At 45.7% G+C, this 18,734-nt stretch overlaps 2 protein-coding genes across 2 annotated transcripts in view; one reads left to right on the top strand and one right to left on the bottom strand.

Moving 5' to 3' along the window:
* Window positions 1-1,247: 1,247 nt before the first annotated feature.
* On the bottom strand, window positions 1,248-4,714 carry Tuba1a (tubulin alpha 1a). Its single transcript, XM_075960591.1, has 4 exons — window positions 4,576-4,714; window positions 2,800-3,022; window positions 2,526-2,674; window positions 1,248-2,431 (listed from the first exon to the last, which is right to left on the bottom strand). Exons 1-4 carry the CDS (start codon window positions 4,576-4,578, stop codon window positions 1,451-1,453), a joined length of 1,356 nt encoding a protein of 451 aa, XP_075816706.1. The 5' UTR covers window positions 4,579-4,714; the 3' UTR covers window positions 1,248-1,450.
* A 49-nt stretch (window positions 4,715-4,763) lies between these two features.
* Tuba1c (tubulin alpha 1c) overlaps window positions 4,764-18,734 on the top strand; it is a 66,368-nt gene continuing 52,397 nt past the window's right edge. Inside the window, exon 1 of the mRNA XM_075960595.1 lies at window positions 4,764-4,822. The gene's annotated coding sequence lies outside the window, so the exon portion shown is untranslated. The remainder of the gene's footprint in view (window positions 4,823-18,734) is intronic.

Consider the following 18,734-nt stretch of genomic DNA (forward strand, 5'->3'; position numbering starts at 1 on the left):
GTAAATAGTGAAAACAATGTTTTATTTTTTATCGTAATCTTTTAACCTTTATGATGCCATTTTTCGTTTCTTCCTTCCTTCTGTCTTTCTTTTTTCTTTTTTGCTGAGGCAGGGTTTGTTTGCATAACAACCTGGCTGTCCTGAAAATTGCTTTGTAGACCAGGCTGACCTTGAACTCCTCATGTGTGCTGTGGCTGGCATTGCCATACTTTGTTCTCACTGCCCTGTTCCCAATTAGCTCTTTCTTTTTCTTTCCCCTCTAGTGATAATCACTACATATATATTTTATATTAAGATAACTTAAAATTAACTGTAGCATTTACATAAGATACCAGCAGCAATTCTATCATTTATATTTAAAAGTCAGGTCTCATTTGCAGCCCTGGATGGCCTAGAACCTGCTAGGTGGAGTGGGCAGGCCTCAGAGATCCATCTGTTTCTGCCTAAGTGTTAAGATTAAAGGTGTACACCATGTCTGCTTATTTTTATTTTATATTTATTTTCCAACGTGATTTTTGAGGTTTCATGTAGCTCAAGCTGGCCTGCAACTTGTTATACAGGTCACCATTTAGTCCTCCTGCCTCTGCCGCCCAAGTGTTGCTACTACAGGCATACACCAAATCTTTTTTTTAAGAATTTTTTAATATAATCTCTTCTCATTTGACATAATATCCCCATTCCCACTCCCTCCCCTCCTCTGGCTTCTCCCTACCTTCCCCTCACCTCATCCACTCCTTAGAAAGGGTGAAGCTTCCATCCCATGGGGAGTCAACAAAGTCTGACACTTCACTTCAAGCAAGACCAAGGCCCTCCTCTCCCCTCTATCTAGGATGAGCAAGGTATACCAAATCTTTATATTGTTCATTATTTTGTCTTCTCAAAATCCTGAATTTTCATATCCTGTGGTGGTTTATCTGTCAACTTCACACAAGGTCGAGTCACAGGGAGGGGAAAAGATGCCTCCAAAAGAGGTCATCTGAGGGCATCTTCTTGATTACCGGCCCTGAAGGTTGTGCCACCCCAGCAGGAGTCTTGGGTTGAATAAACCAGCAACAGAGTAATGGTGTGCAAACCAGTAAGCAGCACTGCACACCTTCATTGCTCGAGCAATGATCCTGCCTCAACTTCTCTTAAGGGTCAGTATGATACAATAAACCCTTCCCTCCCCAAGTTGCTTTCGATCAAGATGTTTATCTCAGCAAAGGAATGAAAACTAGGACATACCCAAATGTAAAACACAAGACAACTTTTAAGACAGGGAGTATTTTATTTAAAATCCATCAGTGAAATGGACGGCTTGGGTCTAGGACAAATCCTTCATTTTAAAGCATAAGTCAGTAACTGTATGAAAGTACACATTGCCACATACAGATTAGCTGATCAGACCACATTTTTTATGTTGGAACACAATAAACTTCCCTGTAAAAGCAGCACCTTTGTGACATTTAATTTAGTATTCCTCTCCTTCTTCCTCACCCTCTCCTTCAACAGAATCCACACCAACCTCCTCATAATCCTTCTCCAGGGCAGCCATGTCTTCACGGGCCTCAGAGAACTCCCCCTCCTCCATACCCTCACCCACATACCAGTGCACAAAGGCACGCTTGGCATACATCAGATCAAACTTGTGATCTAGGCGAGCCCAGGCCTCAGCGATGGCTGTGGTGTTGCTCAGCATGCACACAGCTCTCTGGACCTTGGCCAGGTCTCCACCAGGTACCACAGTGGGAGGCTGGTAATTAATGCCAACCTTGAAGCCAGTGGGGCACCAGTCCACAAACTGGATGGTACGCTTGGTCTTGATGGTGGCAATGGCAGCATTGACATCTTTGGGAACCACATCACCACGGTACAGCAGGCAGCAAGCCATGTATTTACCGTGGCGAGGGTCACATTTTACCATCTGGTTGGCTGGCTCAAAGCAGGCATTGGTGATCTCTGCTACAGAAAGCTGCTCATGGTAGGCTTTCTCAGCAGAGATGACAGGGGCATATGTGGCCAGAGGGAAGTGGATGCGAGGGTAGGGCACCAGGTTGGTCTGGAATTCTGTCAGGTCGACATTCAGGGCTCCATCAAATCTGAGGGAAGCAGTGATGGAGGACACAATTTGACCTATCAACCTATTTAGGTTAGTGTAGGTGGGGCGCTCAATGTCGAGGTTTCTACGACAGATGTCATAGATGGCCTCGTTGTCCACCATGAAGGCACAATCAGAGTGCTCCAGGGTGGTGTGGGTGGTGAGGATGGAGTTGTAGGGCTCAACCACAGCAGTGGAAACCTGGGGGGCTGGGTAGATGGAGAACTCCAGCTTGGACTTCTTTCCGTAATCAACAGAGAGCCTCTCCATCAGCAGGGAGGTGAACCCAGAGCCAGTTCCCCCGCCAAAGCTGTGGAAGACCAAGAAGCCCTGAAGACCTGTGCACTGGTCGGCCTGTAAGGCAAAAGGAAAGATATTGAATTGGCTGGCACACTCAACACCACAACCCTCTCACTGCATCTTAAATGTATCCATCTATGGTATTTACCAGCTTGCGAATTCTGTCCAAGACGAGGTCGATGATCTCCTTGCCAATGGTGTAGTGGCCACGGGCATAGTTATTGGCAGCATCTTCCTTGCCTGTGATGAGCTGCTCAGGGTGGAAGAGCTGGCGGTAGGTACCAGTGCGAACCTCATCTGGAAAAGGAGGACAAGTCAGCCACCCGCCACCAACACTGGCTCACTCATCCTTCAGCGTCTGAAGAGAGGTCTGAGGATGTGACCAGGGCAGAATGCCTCAGGGAAGCCCCTGGTCCACTTACCAATAACCGTGGGCTCCAGGTCTACAAACACTGCCCGGGGCACGTGCTTGCCAGCGCCTGTCTCACTGAAGAAGGTGTTGAAGGAGTCGTCTCCTCCCCCAATGGTCTTGTCACTTGGCATCTGGCCATCAGGCTGGATGCCGTGTTCCAGGCAGTAGAGTTCCCAGCAGGCATTGCCGATCTGGACACCAGCCTGGCCAACGTGGATGGAGATGCACTCACGCTGTGGAAAAAAACAAATTAAACTGTATTTCTATTTTAGATTTTAATAGATTTCTAAAGTGTTTCTAATAATACAAACAGTGTTGAAATATGTTTGGAGTCATATCCCCAATATAACAGAAACAATAAGAGTACCTGCTACAAACACTGCAAATGGGTGTGGTCTGAGCAATGTCACCTTAATACTGCAAGCCCATTGTTCCCACTTGAATAGCTTAAAAATATTAAAAGTACAGATTCTGTAAAATAAGATAATTGTCTGGCATTACTTTAATTGCTTCTTTTCCTGATGAGTAAACATGAATGTTTCCTCTTATAGGATATGGTGTTTCAGCATGGAATTTGTATTGCGGCTGAGGCCAGAGCCACACCCTTCTGCAGAGTATCTTCAGAACCCATCAGTACTCGGAGGTTAGAAGCTAGACAAAGTGACTTCTGCATTGCTGCGTTTTCTGTGCCTGGTGCTGGTCTGCGCCCTTTGTTTCATTATTTAACAGAGAAAGCTCTATTTCCAGCAGCTGTCTATACGATCTCTTTGCTGCTTTCAGTCTCCTAGCCCTCCTGACCCTGTCTGGGCCAGTTGCCTGAATTAGTGAATTACTGAAAATGTGTTAGAACAAAAGACAGTCGGATACAAGCTATAATTTTTTTCTTTGCAGCAGTTTCATCATTTTCTGAAGGCTTCCCAGATTCTTTACTACTATATAGAACAGAAATATCCTTAAAGCTAAGTTAGAAACAAGACCTAACGATAAAGATAACATTTAAAACTAGAAAATGGTATTTTTATTCGGTAAGTCTTTACATACCACATAATATATTACTATTATTGCAGTCTGTAGAGATATTATTATTCTATCGCCTTTATAGCTACTGCTTTCATTGTCTGCGGGGGGTGGGGGCGGGGAAGGGCGTTTCCCCGGGTTTTGACAATCGGGGTACTCCAGCCTTCACAAAGTGGGCTTTGTCCTTCCACCAACCATCCAGACCCCTCCCCCAAGAGAGATGTCCCCGTTATTAAGTAAATCGTACTTTTGATACTCAAGCAAACAAAACCTCTTGTAAGACTACAGTTCCACAACAATTTTTTAAAACGTAGAAATACAAATCCGCTTCCAAGGGAAGTTTAAAGAGGGCGAACCCCTCCCAAAACGCCACGGAAGCAGGAGACAAACAACCCCGCCCCTGCGCCTCCCTGACACCGGCTGCCATGGTTCCGACGCAAACTAACCATTTTCCCAGAAGTGGGGCGGCGTTTCTGGAGTGCGGGCTCGGCCGCCGCCCTGCCCACTTGCCCGCCGCAGCGCATCCCCCCCATCCCGCGCTTGAGCCCCGGCCCCAGCGACCCCAGGCAGTGCGAACCAGCACTCGCTAGCGCCTTTGTTCTTCCCCGGGTCTGGGCGTTTCCCTATCCCGCACTGCGGCGGCGGGACTCACGGACTCCGTGCCAAGCTAATTTAACAGGCATGGAGACCACCTTCCCCTCAGGGGTGACTTGTAGATCTCGGGCGACTGACTCCTTCCCGCTACCAAGTGCTTAGGAAGGTGGCTCACCATGGTTGCTGCTTCTCTGCTTCCCGGAGGATGGCGGAGACGAGGAGGAGGTGTTGCTTCTTACAGCGCGACTCTTAGGCGGTCGATGTAAGAGAACCTGCGGCACATGGGCGGATGCAGCTCCTTATATACAGCTCAGTCACCGTGGGGATGGGCCTTGGCCTTTTCCTGTTGGTCCAGACCCCTCCGTCTGCCCAGAGAAGCCGTGACAGGAGAGTGGTGATTGGTGCAAGCGACATGGCATGAGGTAATCTCTCCCCCACCCCTTCCCCCTAGCATCCGTAGACTTTGCATCCTTCAGACAAAGACTGAGCAAAGGCAACTAGCTGAGCATCCATTATGGGGTGGGGTTGGGGAGGGGAGGAAAGGGAAGAAAGAAAATAGGGGCTGGATGATTATACATGGTTTAAACCTTAAACTATAGTTAAAATAATCTAAGGTTTTCCCCAACACTTAATCACAGAATTTATATTGAGATTTTTAATGGAAAATTACAGTTTTTCATTCATAATACACTAAATTTGACTACATTCTATCAGGATCCAATATCTTTAATTGCTTTTTAAAAAATAGCAGAGAAGATGGGAACGATGGTCAAAATGGCCTGGTAAATGCTGATTTTTACAATTATTGCTGTTATCGGAACAAAATTCAGAAGCCCAGGATGAATAGGTCACCCTTGTAACTCCAACAGCACCTGGGAGTCAGAGGCAGGAAGATCTGCAATTCAAGGTCATCCTAACCGGCTTTAGTGGCTCAAGCATATAAATCCCAACCTTGAGAAAGCTGAGGCTGGAGGATTGCAACTAGTTTGAGGCCAGCCTGGATTATAGCGTTAGGTCATGTCTCAAGAAGCAAAAGAGAACAAAACAGAAATAACATAAAAACAGAATTTAATAGTTTACTAGAGAACTTTCTTTACTGATAGTATTCCATCACTCCTCCATGCCCACTCCCACCACCCCATCCCCCACCCCAGCCTATGATGTCTTATCCCTAGAAATGAGCCATTCTTTCTAACACAAGATTCAGAAAGCATAAGGAGAAAGAATTGAGTTTAAAAACCAGCTCTTTCTTCATGTGGGCTTTTATTTCTGCAATGCTCTTTTTGCGGGAAGGGTGATATCAAGAAAAAAATAACCAAGACACCAAATTAAAAAGAGGAGAATTATGTAATATAAAAGGAAACCATTTTGTAACGTGGTTTCCATCCCCAGACAACTGTGCAATGTCAGCCCGACTGCAGTTCGTTTTCCGTAGTTCCCTAAATTCCGTAAATAGCCGCTTCTGCAGTTGGGTGGAAACCCAACTGTGGGAACAGTAGCTGCTCACACCACTGCTATTCAGCTGGCGACTGTGGTTGTTGCTCAGTCACCTCTTGGGACAAAAATGCCTTGCTTTCACCCCTAGGAAATGGATTACAGTGCCTTTCTTCTGCTGTTTAGAAAGCCTCCATTATCAGCGAGGATCATCTAGAGAAAGGCTCTGAGCTGCAGACCACTGAACATTTGCTGGATAAAAATTCAGAGGTAAAGAGATATTTGTTTGGGTGCCAAGCTAAAATTTGGATTTTGACAGATGACTTCCCTTTCAGTTTTCAGTAGCGGAGCCTTGGTTGTCAGCAGCACTATTTCCACTGCTCTACGGAGCCCATTCATTCCCGCTGGGCTGGCAAGGAGCAGGGGTGGGAGGGAGAGCCTTGGGAAGCGAGCAGCTGCAGGTTGTGAGGTAACAATGGTGGCTGCGAATTCTTCCAGCCTGCCATCCACAGCTCTGCTTTTCTTGTTTGAATGTCTTGTGGAAATCTCCATATCAATAAAACCCACACACGAATCATTTGTTTACTTCTTGCATATTTCATAGGAGAAACAATTCCTACCCTGTCCATCATTTTAGGAAATAAAAGTGTATTTTAGTAAAGAAACCAGAGCAAAGATGATTTAACTGCTTCTACTCTGTAAGCACATTCAGCAAAGATAAGAATTAAATGACAGCAGCTCTGTCTTAGAGAAGCCCGCACCCCTGCTCTGTCTTAGTAAGCCCCCACCCCTGCTCTCTCTTAGAGCAGCCCCCACCCCTGCTCTGTCTTAGAGCAGCCCACAGCTCACAGACTGCTCTCTCTCTCTTAAGAAGGCCACACCCATGCTCTTGGGTATTTTTCTGACTGCTTCTGCTTCTCTCCTTACTCTCACGTTTAAAATCTGTTTTAAAGCCCTTTAATAAACCCAACTCTGCTTCATTTAAAAAATGGCATAGAGAAGATAGGACATGATAAATACTTTATTGAAAATATTGTCACAATTAAAAATTACTGCATTTATTGCACATATTTCTTTGTGTGTGCATGTATGTGTGTGAACTTGTAAGAAGAAATTCCAATTTCTCCAGAGTTGGAATGTATTCATGTATGAAATTACCAAACACACACAGACACACACACACACACACAGACACACACACACACACACACACACACACACACACACACACTGGTGGTTTGAATAAGAATGACCCTTAAAAGCATATACTCATGCAGAGGTCAGAGGGTAGCCTGAAGTGTGAGCCCTCACCTTCCACCTTTAGGACAGGATCTCTGTCTTCTTTGCTATTAACCTCCCAGGTTTATGTGGCTTCTAGAGACCCAGACTTGGGTCTTCACACTTTCATGGCAAGTATCTTACCCACTGAGCCATCTCCCCAAAGTCTCATCGATTCTAGTCTGGCCTCAGACTTTCAAAACAGCTGAGAATGACCTTCAGCCTTCAACTTGTGATCCTCCTGTTCCCAAGTGCTGAGACAATAGGCCTTTAACACCAGGCCTGGTTTTTTTTTTGTTTGTTTGTTTTTGTTTTTTGAGACAGGGTTTCTCTGTGTAGTGTGTAGCTTTGGAGCCTGTCTTGGAACTCACTCTTGTAGACCAGGCTGGCCTCGAACTCCCGAGCGCTGGTTTTAAAGGCGTACAGCACCACCACCACTGCCCTGCTCACCAGGCCTGCTTTTATGCGGTGCTAGAGACTTAAACCCAGGGCTGCATGAGTGCCGATCAAGCACTCTACCAACAGAGCTGCATCCCTAGCTGCACACCTGAGTTTAAATTACATTCAATTTTAAATAAATGTTCTAGAAATCGGTGTGGAAAATGGTAGGTGCAGTGGAGGACGGAGGATTGAAGGAGCTATGGAAAGGACCTGAGTGGAGGACGGGGGATTGAAGGGGCTGTGGAAAGGACCTGAGTGGAGGACGGGGGATTGAAGGGGCTGTGGAAAGGACCTGAGTGGAGGACGGGGGATTGAAGGGGCTGTGGAAAGGAGCTGAGTGGAGGACGGGGGATTGAAGGAGCTGTGGAAAGGACCTGAGTAGAGGACGGGGGATTGAAGGAGCTATGGAAAGGACCTGAGACTTGGCCCTATGCAAGGCCAGAATAGGCACTGGTGAAGGAGCAGCCTCAGTTGCAGTGGAGACTCCAAGATACTGGAGATGCTGGGACCATGGGGCATTCACCAAGGACAGTGGCAGGCAATTGCAGAATGGATCCAGCCTGAATAAGACAAAGTGTGCTGTGGATGGCAGAATCAGAGCAGAGAGACTTTGCTTTGCTCTTGTTTTTTCCTGTTAGAATAAGAAAGTATATTTTTTTGAGACAGGGTCTTACTGTGTAGCATTAACTATCTTGGAATTCACTGTAGACCATGGCTGGCCTTGAATTCACAAAGTTCTACCTGCCTCTGCTTCCCAAATTCTTGGATTAAAGACGTGAGTTAAGAGCCGGACAGACGGTGGTGGCGCACGCCTTTAATCCCAGCACTCGGGAGGCAGAGGGAGGCGGATCTCTGTGAGTTCGAGACCAGCCTGGTCTACAGAGCTAGTTCCAGGACAGGCTCCAAAGCCACAGAGAAACCCTGTCTCGAAAAACCAAAATAAATAAATAAATAAATAAATAAAGACGTGAGTTAGGAGGCTTGATTTTTTTTGTTGTTTTGTTTTGTTCTTTTTGATTTTACAGGAGTCCACAGTTGAGAGACATAAGAATTTGCGGGGGTGGGGGGGTTGCGGTTTCAAGACAGGGTTTCTGTGTGTAACAGCCCTGGTTGTCCTTGAACTCACTCTGTAGACCAGGCTGGCCTCGAACTCCCAGAGATCCACCTGTCTCTGCCTCCCAAGTGCTGGGATTAAAGGCGTGTGCCACTATCGCTGAGCATAAGACATTAGAATTTTAAAAAGATTTTGGGCTTTTTAAATTTAATTTTATTTTCTTCTCTTTTTGAGATCTTAGACTTTTAGAGTGTTGAAAGGTTGTGGTTTGAAGTGCCGTGTTTATGTGTCAAGGTTGACTGGGATGGGAGTGGGGTGGAATGTCATAGTTATCTTCAACTGTCAACTTATATGGACTTAGAGTCACAGGGAGGAGGAAATGTCAACGGAAAGATTGCTTTAATCAGATTGGCCAGTGGTTATCTATATCTGTGAGGCATTTTGTTAATTGCTAGTGCCTATTGTGGGTGGCCCCATTCATAGGCAAGAGAAAGGTAAGTGAGTGAGCCAGAAGGAGCAAGCCAGTTAGCAGCATTTGTGCAGTTCTGTGTGAATTCCAGTGTGCTTTGGTCGTGTTGATTTAAAGGCCCTTGTTTTCTTGGTGTCCTCCGTGTCCTCCGTCCCCTCTGGGCTCTCATACTCTCCGCTTCCTCTTCCATGGGGTTCCCTGAGCCCTGAGGGGACAGAGTTCATGGAGATGTGCTGTTGGCTCAGTGTTCTAGGTCTCTCAATCCACATAATGTCTGGCTGTCTTTGTTCCCATCAGCCTCAGGAGGAAGCTTTTCTGATGATGGCTGAGCAAGGCACTGAGTACAAATATAGCAAAATATCATTAGGAGTCTTTTTTTTTTCTGTGATAGTCCTAGCTGTCCTGGAACTCGCTCTGGTAGACCAGGCTGGCCTTTGAGCTCACTGAGATCCACCTGCCTCTGCCTCCTAAGTGCTGGGAGTCAAGGCTTGCACCAACAAATGACAAAATTAGCTGTCATTTTATTGTAATTGGCTTTGTTTTGTTGAAGACCAGTGGTATTTGGTTTTACCCTAGGTCCTTGGATTATCTAATCCCAGGTTCTTGATTTCTTTTTTTTTTTTTTTTTTGGTTTTCTTTTTTCTTTTTTAAAGATTTATTTATTTATTATGTATACAACATTCTGCCTTGATGTATGCCCGCACGCCAGAGGAGGGCGCCAGATCTCAGTACAGATGGTTGTGAGCCACCATGTGGTTGCTGGGAATTGAACTCATGACCTCTGGAAGAGCAGCCAGTGCTCTTAACCTCTGAGCCATCTCTCCAGCCCCCGAGACAGGGTTTCTCTGTAGCTTTGGAGCCTGTCCTGGAACTCCCTTTGTAGACCAGGCTGGCCTTGAACTCACAGAGATCCGCCTGCCTCTGCCTCCCGAGTGCTGGGATTAAAGGCGTGCGCCACCACCGCCCGGCTAATCCCAGGTTCTTGGTTTCTTTCTTTTTTTTTTTTTTTTTTTTTTTTTTTGGTTTTTCGAGACAGGGTTTCTCTGTGGCTTTGGAGCCTGTCCTGGAACTAGCTCTTGTAGACCAGGCTGTTCTCGAACTCACAAAAATCCACCTGTCTCTGCCTCCCGAGTGCTGGGATTAAAGGCGTGCGCCACCACCGCCCGGCGGTTCTTGATTTCTTAAACAATGTCTGGTATGGATTCCACCTCATGAAGTAGACCTTAAGTAAAGTCAGATACTGGTTGGATACTTCTACAAGCTTTGTGGTACTATTGCCCTAGCACAGTGGTTCTAAACCCATGGGTCAAATGATCCTTGCACAGGGATCACCTAAGACCATTGGGAAACACAGATGTTTACATTATGATTCATAACAGTTGCTAATTACTTATGAAGTAGCAACAGAAATAAATCTGTGTTGGGGGTCCACACATGAGGAACGGTATTAAAGGGTCGAAGCATTAGAAAGGTTGAGAACCACTGTCTAGTACATCTTGCAGGCAGGACAACGTCGTAGATCAGAGGGTTTGTGGCACTAGGTGGTGTTTTCATGTCTCTTTTGAGAGTGTATCAAAGATGCTAGAACATAGGGATGAAGACTCTATGGAGGTACCAGCTTGACTTCTCCATGTTCAATGAGTTGTGTAGGCATTGTCTTCAGCAATGGGATCTGGTCGTCAGTCTTAGTCACATAGTAAGGGGATTCCCATGGTACCCTTTGACCAACAACTCAATTAGATGTAACCCAGTCCTTGTGACAAAAGATATCAGGTAGGGGGTCGGCTCCCTTTTTTTTTTTTTTTTGTGATTTCATTTAGCTTGTCTTCATAGAGGTATATATTTTAGGAAGTTTCTACTGTATTAGGTATCCATACTACTCTTCAAATGACCCTTAATTTTACTACCTCTCCCCATATTATTCTCCCTTAACCCCTCCTCCTCCCTTTTTACCCTCCTGTTCTGTCCTCCATCCATCCATAACTATCCCTTTTATTTGTTTTTGTTGTTTGTTTTTCAAGGCAGAATTTTTCTATGTAACAGTTCTGACAGTCTTGGAACTCATTCTGTAGTTCAGGCTGGCCTCAAACTCACATAGATTCACCTGCCTTTGCCTCCCAAGTGTTGGGATTAAAGGCGTGTGCCACCATCCGCATGGCAACTACTCTATTTCCCTTTCCTGATGAGATGTGTCTGTTCTCATCTCCTAGTCCTTTACTCTGTACCTGACCTCTGTGGTTCTATGGATTGGATTGTAGCTTGAATATCATTGACCTAATGGCTAATATCCACATATAAGTGAATACATACCATATTTGTCTTTCTGGGTTTGCTAGACCTCACTCAGAATGACTTTTTTTTTCTAGTCCCATCCATTTACTTTTGAATTTCATGATTTCATTTTTTTTTAAACAGCTAATATTCCATGACAATGCCCTGGGTTTCATTCCCAGCACAAAATGAAACTGTCATCTGAATCATACTAGTGCTGAAATAGCCATTTTCACCAAAACAAACAAACAAATGAGTAAATAAAAATTAAAAAGACTCTTAAAGTCACTCACTGAGGTGCAGTCAGTGCTAAACTACACTCTAATCCCCACCCTCACCCCTTAAGGTTTCTCTGTGTAGCCCTGGCTGTCCTGGAACTCGCTCTGTAGACCAGACTGGCCTCGAATTTGAGATCCACCTGCCTCTGCCTCCGAGGGCTGGGATTAAAGGCGTGCGCTACTACTGCCGGCAACCACTCTATTCTTTTAAACTGTTCCCTGTTCTCCTTTAGTTTATAAACTAAACCACTCCTCCTCCTCGTCCTCCTCCTCTCCCTCTCCATTCTCTCCATCCTCCTTCTTCTTATCTTCTTGCGAGTCCTCGGTACCTCAAGCTAGCCTCAAGGATAATCTTGGACAACTCTGAACCTCCCATCTGCGCTCCTGAGTGCCGCGGTTACACACTTGTACTACCACACCCAGTTTTACTTGGTGCTGGGGAATCAAATTCAGAGATTCCTGCAGCAGAGGCAAGGACCTCGCCAGCTGAGCCGTTTCCCCAGCCAGCTGGAATCCCAGTTTGTAAAACACAATTTATAATTTAGTCGCACTTCATTGACTTAAATTATGCACACTTGTAGAATACGTGTTGAGCCACCTTTGTCTGGCTCCCTTTGTTCTGCAAAGCAGATGGAAATTAGGTAGCAGACTGGGAAGGTTGCCATGGTGCTCTGGCTACAGGGATTTAACTGTAATCAAAGGCAAGGCCAGACTCCCCTCCCCCACACCCAGCACTGGGTTCTCACATTCCTCCCCAAACTTTGCCTGGTCAATGATCCCCAAAGCTCTTCTCGTACCGTGTCTACTCCCCCAGTGCTGAGATTACAGGCATGTGCCACTGGACCTGGCTTTATGGTCTAGGTGTTCCTGCTTGTGTGGCAAGCACATTACTGTCTGAGTCGTCCCCCAGCCCCTTCCTTGCACTATGGAAAAAATGTCATTATATTTGCTTAAATTGATCCCAACCAATATTAAGTTCTGTCAGCTATATCTAAAGATCACCTTAAGAACACTTGCGGCCGGGCGGTGGTGGCATACGCCTTTAATCCCAGCACTCGGGAGGCAGAGGCAGGCGGATCTCTGTGAGTTCGAGACCAACCTGGTCTACAGAGCTAGTTCCAGGACAGGCTCCAAAAACCACAGAGAAACCCTGTCTCGGAGAAAAAAAAAGAGCTAGTTCCAGGACAGGCTCCAAAACCACAGAGAAACCCTGTCTTGAAAAACCAAAAAAAAAGAACACTTGCGGAGCTGGGTGATGGTGGCACACCCAACTTTAATTCAAGCACTTGGGAGGCAGAGGCAGGCAGATCTCTGTGAGTGTGAGACCAGCCTGGTCTACAGAGCGAGTGCCAGGACAGCCAGGGCTACATAGAGAAACCCTGTCTCGAAAAAAAAAACCCAAAAATATCAAAAAAAAAAAAATGCAGGAAGAGCAAATGAGGAACTTGTGAAGCTTGCCGAGTTTATTAGTCAGAGGGCTCAGTGGAAGACACAGTGTGGCAGAATGTTTGGTTTGGGGTCCATCTTTGACCTCTTTAAACATTGTGTTAGTTTTCTTTTGTGGTACTGTGAAAAAACACCAGGACCTAAAGTAACACATAGAGAAAGGGTTTATTTTGGTTTAGCTGCAGAGGAAGAGCCCCAATGGCCAGAAGGCATAGCAGCAGACACCAAAGCTGAGAAGTCACACTTTCAACCTCAAACTTGAAGCAAAGCCCATTGGAAGTGGGGCAAGGCTCAAAGCCCAGGGACTTCTAGCAAGGCCATACTTGTAAAGTTTCCATAACCTCCCCAAACAGCGCCAAAGCCAAACACTGGGGACCAGAGTTCAAATACCCAAGGCTTTTGGTTATCATTCCAACCTTCACCAATATGAAAATTCAAACAGTGGCCATGCTTCTGAATGGTGTCGGAGTGGTCCAGAGTTCCAGTTCTTCCTCACAAGGAGAGACAGACAGATGGGCATGCCACAAGACCATGCCATAGGTCTCCAAAGGCGGCTGATCCCAGGCAGGGAGCCATGTGGCAGGTGCTCTTAACCTCCGAGCCATCTCTCCAGCCCCCTCTCCATCTTCTTTTAGATTTAAAAATAGATTAATAATGGAGCTGGCGGGGGGGGGGGCGGCTGGAGAGATGGCTCAGTGGTTAAGAGCATTGCCTGCTCTTCCAAAGGTCATGAGTTCAATTCCCAGCAACCACATGGTGGCTCACAACCATCTGTAATGGGGTCTAGTGCCCTCCTCTGGCCTGCAGGCATACACACAGACAGAATATTGTATACATATGAAATAAGTAAATAAATAAATATTTTTAAAAAAAGAATGGAGCTGGGACTGGGTGGTGGTGATGCATACCTTTAATCCCAGCACTCAGGAGGCAGAGGCAGGAGAATCTCAGTGAGTTGGAGTCCCCGAAAAACCAACAAGGAGACTGAGTCCCATATGTAAAAGCAAAGAGCCTTTGTTTTATGCAAGTTTGCAAACTCTGTCCCTCCATATGTCCAATGTATTGGAGTAATCGGAGAGCCCCGAGCGCAGAGTTGGGTTTTTATGGTAGTAAAGGTGGGGGTGAGGGATTTCTAAGGTTCAGGACCCGTGATTGGGTGATATTTTTTCTAGGGTTGTCCTGGTGAGTGTGCTGGCAGGTGATCCTATCTACACCGGTTGGAACCTTAAGAATTTCCTTTGGATGGTCTGTTCTTGGGTGGTGCTCCGGTAATCTCAGTCTGTGGTTCTTCTTTTTTTTTTTTTTTTTTTTTTGGTTTTTCGAGACAGGGTTTCTCTGTGGCTTTGGAGCCTGTCCTGGAACTAGCTCTTGTAGACCAGGCTGGTCTCGAACTCACAGAGATCCACCTGCCTCTGCCTCCCGAGTGCTGGGATTAAAGGCGTGTGCCACCACTGCCCGGCTTCTGTGGTTCTTCTTGCAACGTGGTACTGCTTCAGGGTAAACTACTGAGACTCAGGTTGGCTGAGTCCTACACTGGCAGGTGATAATAGTTGGAAGTAAGAACTTTCTTTGGGTGGTCTGTTTATATTTAGTTTATCATGGCTGGCTCCTACATTGGAGACCAGCATGGTTTACAGAATGAGTTTCAGGACAGCCAGGACTACACAGAGAAACCCTGTCTCAAGTGGGTGGCTGGGAGGATAAAAACCAAAATAAAAGAATTGAATTCAGGTTCAAGAGCAGCCAGTGACCTTAATTACTGAGCCATCTCTACAGCCCCTGAACTTGAATTAAAAACAAAACAAAAGCTGGTTGGTGGTGACATAGGCCTTTAATCCCAGCACTCGGGAGGCAGAGGCAGGCAGATCTCTGTGAGTGTGAGGCCAGCCTGGTCTACAAGACAGCCTGGTCTACAGAACAGGCTCCAAAGCTACAGAGAAACCCTGTCTTGAAAAACAAAACAAAACAAAAAATACATTTATTTAATTAATGTGTGAGGGTTTCATGTGTGTCCATAGCACCCACACAGAGATCCAGGAATAGCTGTGGGTTCCATGGATCATCTGGTCTAGTGGCAAGTGCCTTTATCTCGGGAGCCATCTCAGCAGCTCTCCCCTCCCAGGTTCATAAGCCCTGGTTATGGACACACTGAACAGAGAGACTTTAAATGGCTGCATGTTTGTCCCCTGCTTCTGTGAACAGCAGATTGTTCCAGGGTGAACATCGTCAGAGGTGCAGGGTTTCTCCCCAGGCAAGCTTCTAAGGTTATTTCTGTATTCAGGATATTTTAGTAAAGAAGCCCACTGCTTCTTTTTAAAAACTGTTTTCTTGGTATTTTTAGATTGGTAAGAGCAGTTGCTCTCTCACCTCTCATGTTGCTAAGCAACAAACCATACAGTTGCTAGGAGATGAGCTAGCAAGGTTGGGGGTAATTCTCAATTTAACCCTACCTTTCTTGTCACCTGACTTGACAGCTTCAGGCAAAGGAGAAAACAGTTCATGTCAGATAAAAAGGTTTGGGAGAGCCAGGAGCCCAGTGGTCCTGGAATGAAAGCAGCAGCTAGGAAGGATTGGAGGGGAGAGTGTGGGCTGCAAGGAGAAGTTCCAATGCAATTTCCTTGCATGAGTCATGGAAAAACCTTAAACTGCCACTCTGAATTTCATCTTCTGCATACTTCTGCCTTATCTGAAAAACAAATTAGGAAGAATTTGGGAGAAATCTTCCAGTTCCCATTCCTAAATGTATACAGGAGAGTAGAGCAATAGCCGTGCTCATAGAAGACTGACAATTACAAAGCTGTTTGCGGTGCTTTAAAAAGCCCAAGGCAAGTCTAGAGGCTGCAGCCTGGCTCGCGGACTGCCTGACTAGTTCAGTCCGCAACACCATTTAGACCAGACTAAGGGCACACCCAGGAGAGGGAGGCAGCAGGGAGAGGGGAGGCAGCAGGGAGGAGGGAGGTAGCAAGGAGAGGGGGAGGCAGCAGGGAGAAGGGGTGATAGCTGGGGTGCAGATACAAATTGAGTTTGAGACCTTCCTGGGAAACACGTGACTATCCAAGCCCAGGGCCTGCATAGCTTCAAGTCAAACAGGGTTCTAGCACAGGGAGGGGGGATGTGGACACTGGATCGCATCCCTAACCAAGAAGCTATTTGCAAAGACCAATAGCTGGTAAAGGGAAAATCAATTTTTTCCAATGGCCTGTCATTGGGTATATCAACCACACTCCAGGGTGCCCAAAAATAGCCAACACAAAATGGACTCCCTATTTGTTTTTGTGGGGGGACACTTTATAAATATAATAAAGTATATAAATATAATAAAGTTTATAAATAAAATAATTTAGTTTTGTTTTGGCATTTTTGTTTTATTGTTTTTGTTTGTTTTGGAAAGAGAAATAACATAAAGTTAGGTAGGTGGGGATGATCTGGGAAGAATTGGGGGAAGGGAAAACATGATCAAAATATATCATATACAAAAAACTATTTAAGGCTGGGCGGTGGTGGCGCACGCCTTTAATCCCAGCACTTGGGAGGCAGAGGCAGGCGGATCTCTGTGAGTTCGAGACCAGCCTGGTCTACAAGAGCTAGTTCCAGGATAGGCTCCAAAACCACAGAGAAACCCTGTCTCAAAAAACCAAAAAAAACTATTTAAAATTAAAAAGAAGGGTAGGGGAAATCGAGATGAGACTCAGTGGGAAAGTCACCTGCTGCCAAGCCTGTGCTCAATTCAGTGATCTACATGGTGGAACGAGAAGATCAACTCACCAAAGTTGTCCTTCCACCTCCACACCTATGATTAAATAATTAAGTAAATGAGTAGGTAAATAAATGGGTGCCAAGAAAACAGGAAGGAAGCAGCTGTTGCCCTCTCCCTCAGTTGTGTCTGAAATAAGAAACCCAGCTCCAGGCTTCCTAGTACCCTGTAAAAGACTGACTCTCTGGGGCTCTATGTAGTTACTGTTGCTAGCAATCAGGAAGCTCTGGGATACTGTTGCAAGGTCCTTCAGAGCCTCTGTTTGCCTAAACCCAGAGCCAGTGTCAGAAGCACCAGAGATAAAAATCACTGCAAAACATCCAGCTTCTGTTATCCCCAGTGGCTTTATGCGGGCCATCAATTTTGTGTTCATTGACAATCTGTGTAAAATGGTGGCCTCACATAAATGGCTCAGCAACATCTTTGTCCCTAATGTAAGTCCTCACTGGAGAGCAATGGGAAGATGTTGGGAAGGAGATTGATTAAGATATTATACATGTTCTGCTGCTGCTGGCTTTAACCGAAAGCATAAGAAAGAGTCTGAACACCGACTTGGGGAGGGGGTATAAAAATGCTTGCTGCCGACACCGATGAACTGAGTTAGATCCTTGGAAACCACAGCACAAAATTTGTTCTCTGATCTCCAGAAGCAAGCTGTGCCATATGTGTGCTTATGTGAGCACCAGTGTAACCATACACACACACACACACACACACACACAAAACAACAGCAACAATAACATAAATAAATGTAGTGGGGGAAAAGGACTCTGAACTTGTGTGTGGTGGGGATGTGTACTTCCATGCCCAGCACAGTAATAAGCGTTTCCTTTTTATTTTGTTTTATTTATTTATTTATTTTGGTTTTTCGAGACAAGGTTTCTCTGTAGCTTTTGGAACCTATCCTGGAACTAGCTCTTGCAGACCAGGCTGGCCTCGAACTCACAGAGATTCACTTGCCTCTGCCTCCCGAGTGCTGGGATTAAAGGCGTGCGCCACCACTGCCCAGCAACATTTCTTTTTTAAATTGTATTTTACTTTATTTTATGTGTATAGGTGTTTTGCCTGCTGTATGCCTGTGTACCACATGTGTGCCTGGCCCTGAATAGGCCAAAAAAGGAGGTGGGACCCTTTGGAATGGAATTACAGATGGTTGTGATCAACCTGTGGGCACTGGGAACCGAACTCAGGTCCTCTGGAAGAGTAGCCCATGCTCTTAACCACTGAGCTATTTCTCTACCCAGACAGATGTTAATAAACATATTTTAAGTAATTGCTATGTACCAGACTCTGTACCAGGCATTTTGCTCTGTAGCCCAGGCAGTCCTTAGATTTATGACCTTTTTACCTCAGCTATACAGGATTGTGTCAAGGGGCCTAGCGTGTTTTGTAGTTTTTGTTTTGTTTGTGTGTTTAAGACAGTCTTGCTGTGTAGCCCAGGTTGGCCCGGAACTGGCTACTGTTTACTCCAGTTTGTTCGCTTTGAGATCTTCCTGCCTCTGCCTCCCAAGTGCTAGCATTGCAGATGTGCTACACCTATATGCAAATGTTTTGTTTTCCTTTTTCTTTTATGTATTTATTTATTTTGCTTTGTTTTTGTTTTTTTTGAGAAAGTTTTTTTTTGTGTGTGTGTGTAGCCCAGGCTGTTCTTGAACTCACAGAGATCCACCTGCCTTTGCCTCCTGCATGCTGGAATTAAAGGCACATGCCACAGCAGTAGGACCCCCCCCCCCCAAGAAGTTTTCTTAACGCAGCGCTCACCAAGGTAAGCCTAGGTGACCCTATTCAGTCTTCATGTGCGCTACCCTATTCTTGTTAGTTCTCGGAATTTGATACTATCTATAATCACCCCTGTTGAAGATGACAAAATTGAGGCATAAAGGTTTAGATATTTCGCCAAAAGTCACCA

The sequence above is a fragment of the Microtus pennsylvanicus genome, chromosome 2, assembly GCF_037038515.1.
Source record: "Microtus pennsylvanicus isolate mMicPen1 chromosome 2, mMicPen1.hap1, whole genome shotgun sequence".
In the NCBI taxonomy this organism is placed as follows: Eukaryota; Metazoa; Chordata; class Mammalia; order Rodentia; family Cricetidae; genus Microtus; species Microtus pennsylvanicus.

What these genes read in the sequence shown, in the direction of transcription:
- Tuba1a (XM_075960591.1), bottom strand. An exon ending in CCTGGAGCCCACGGTTATTG is followed by an intron (nt 2,675 to 2,799) that starts GTAAGTGGACCA and finishes CTCCTTTTCCAG; the next exon opens with ATGAGGTTCGCACTGGTACC. An exon ending in TGGACAGAATTCGCAAGCTG is followed by an intron (nt 2,432 to 2,525) that starts GTAAATACCATA and finishes TTTGCCTTACAG; the next exon opens with GCCGACCAGTGCACAGGTCT.